The following is a 1807-nucleotide window of genomic DNA, read 5'->3' on the forward strand; positions in this document are numbered from 1 at the left end:
TCCTCTTCCGCGCTCAAACCGCGGACCCTTCTGTTTTTTCTCATTCAATTTGAGCCCCTAGATGAGGCGCGCCCGCTCCTGGTTAGGCGCGCCCGCGCCACCTTGCAGCGCGACCTCTCCTCTCAATATATCACTTTTGCTTCAAATCTTCTCTTTTCTCTAAAACACTTCCCATAACACCTACATCACATTATACAAGAAAAGAGTTAGAGAGATTATACTAAGCGGTTTAAAAGAAAATAGAATAAAAAAGGTTAGAAACCGGGTTGCCTTCCATAAGCGCTTCTTTAACGTCACTAGCTTGACGTACTTCACACCAAATCACGACGACTTAAAAACATCAATGAGAGATAAATGCTCTGGCTTCTCAATTAGTTGACCCTCATAGTATGGCTTGAGACGGTGCCCATTCACTTTGAACGGAGGGTACTTGTCATTATATATCTCAACCGATCCAAAAGGAAAGGCTTTGGAAACTTGAAATGGCCCACTCCATCTAGACATCAATTTCCCAGGGAAGAACTTGAGTCTTGAATTGTAGAGTAGGACCTTTTGTCCTTCCACAAATTCCTTCTTGGAAATTTGAGCGTCGTGCCACGCCTTGGTTCTTGCTTTGTAGAGGCCTGCACTATCATATTCGTTCATTCTCAATTCTTCCAACTCATGAAGCTCTAGAAGCCTTTGTTCACCCGCACTATGGAGATCAAAGTTGATTCGCTTGATTGCCCAATGCGTTCGGTGTTCCATTTCTACGGGTAAATGGCAATTCTTCTTATAAACAAGTTTATAGGGAGTGGTACCTATAGGAGTCTTGAAGGCGGTCTTATAAGCCCACAAAGTGTCAATGAGTTTGGAGGACCAATCCTTTCTCGTTCTTGCCACCGTCTTTTCCAAAATGATCTTAAGCTCCCTATTAGTTACCTCCGCTTGACCACTCGTTTGAGAGTGGTAGGAGAGCCCTCGCTTATGGGATACACCATACTTATCAAGAAGTCTAGCAAAAGTGTGATGCTTGAAATGTGACCCTCCATCACCAGGGACACCAAACCTCGGAAAGATCACCCTTTTGAATAAGTTCACAACCACCTTGGAATCATTTGTAGGAGAAGCCACAGCTTCTGCCCATTTAGAGACGTAATCTACGGCTACCAAGATGTATTTGTTCCCATTAGAAGAAATGAAGGGCCCCATGAAGTCTACTGCCCATACATCAAAAACTTCAAGCTCAAGGATGGGGTTTTAAGGCATTTCATCCCTCATAGAGATGTTCCCCACTCTTTGAAACCTATCACAAGTTTTAACAAATTGCCAAGCATCTTTGAATAGAGAGGGCCAAAAGAGCATACATTGCAAGACCTTGGAAGAGGTCTTTTGAGCACTCATGTGACCACCACAAGGGGATGAGTGGCACATTGAGAGCACATCTTGGAACTCTTCATTAGGAACACATCTTCTCAAAAATCCATCTACCCCTCTCTTCAACAACATAGGGTCATCCCATATATACTTCTTTGCTTCATGCTTGAGCCTTCGATGTTGTTGAGGAGTGAAATCCAGGGGTACGGTACTACAAGCCAAGTAGTTCACAATATCCGCATACCAAGGCTACGATTTTGCCTTAAGAGCATATAAGACATAATCCATTAGGGCATCTTCAATTGGCAAACCATCCTCGTATATTCTTGCACCTCCCAACCTAGAAAGGTGGTCCGCCACCACGTTCTCGGCCCCCTTCTTATCTCTCATTTCGTAATCAAAGTCTTGAAGGACCAAGACCCATCTCAACAACCTCGGTTTGGCCTCCTTC

At 44.1% G+C, this 1807-nt stretch overlaps 1 protein-coding gene across 1 annotated transcript; it reads right to left on the reverse strand.

Annotated features, from left to right (window-relative positions):
- Positions 1 to 321: 321 nt before the first annotated feature.
- On the reverse strand, positions 322 to 1191 carry LOC110699769. The gene has a single exon (XM_021877288.1). The coding sequence runs from the start codon at positions 1189 to 1191 to the stop codon at positions 322 to 324; it is 870 nt and encodes a 289-aa protein (XP_021732980.1).
- Between the last annotated feature and the right edge of the window lie 616 nt (positions 1192 to 1807).

This window comes from Chenopodium quinoa, unplaced genomic scaffold (assembly GCF_001683475.1).
Source record: "Chenopodium quinoa cultivar QQ74 unplaced genomic scaffold, ASM168347v1, whole genome shotgun sequence".
NCBI classification, from domain to species: domain Eukaryota; kingdom Viridiplantae; phylum Streptophyta; class Magnoliopsida; order Caryophyllales; family Amaranthaceae; genus Chenopodium; species Chenopodium quinoa.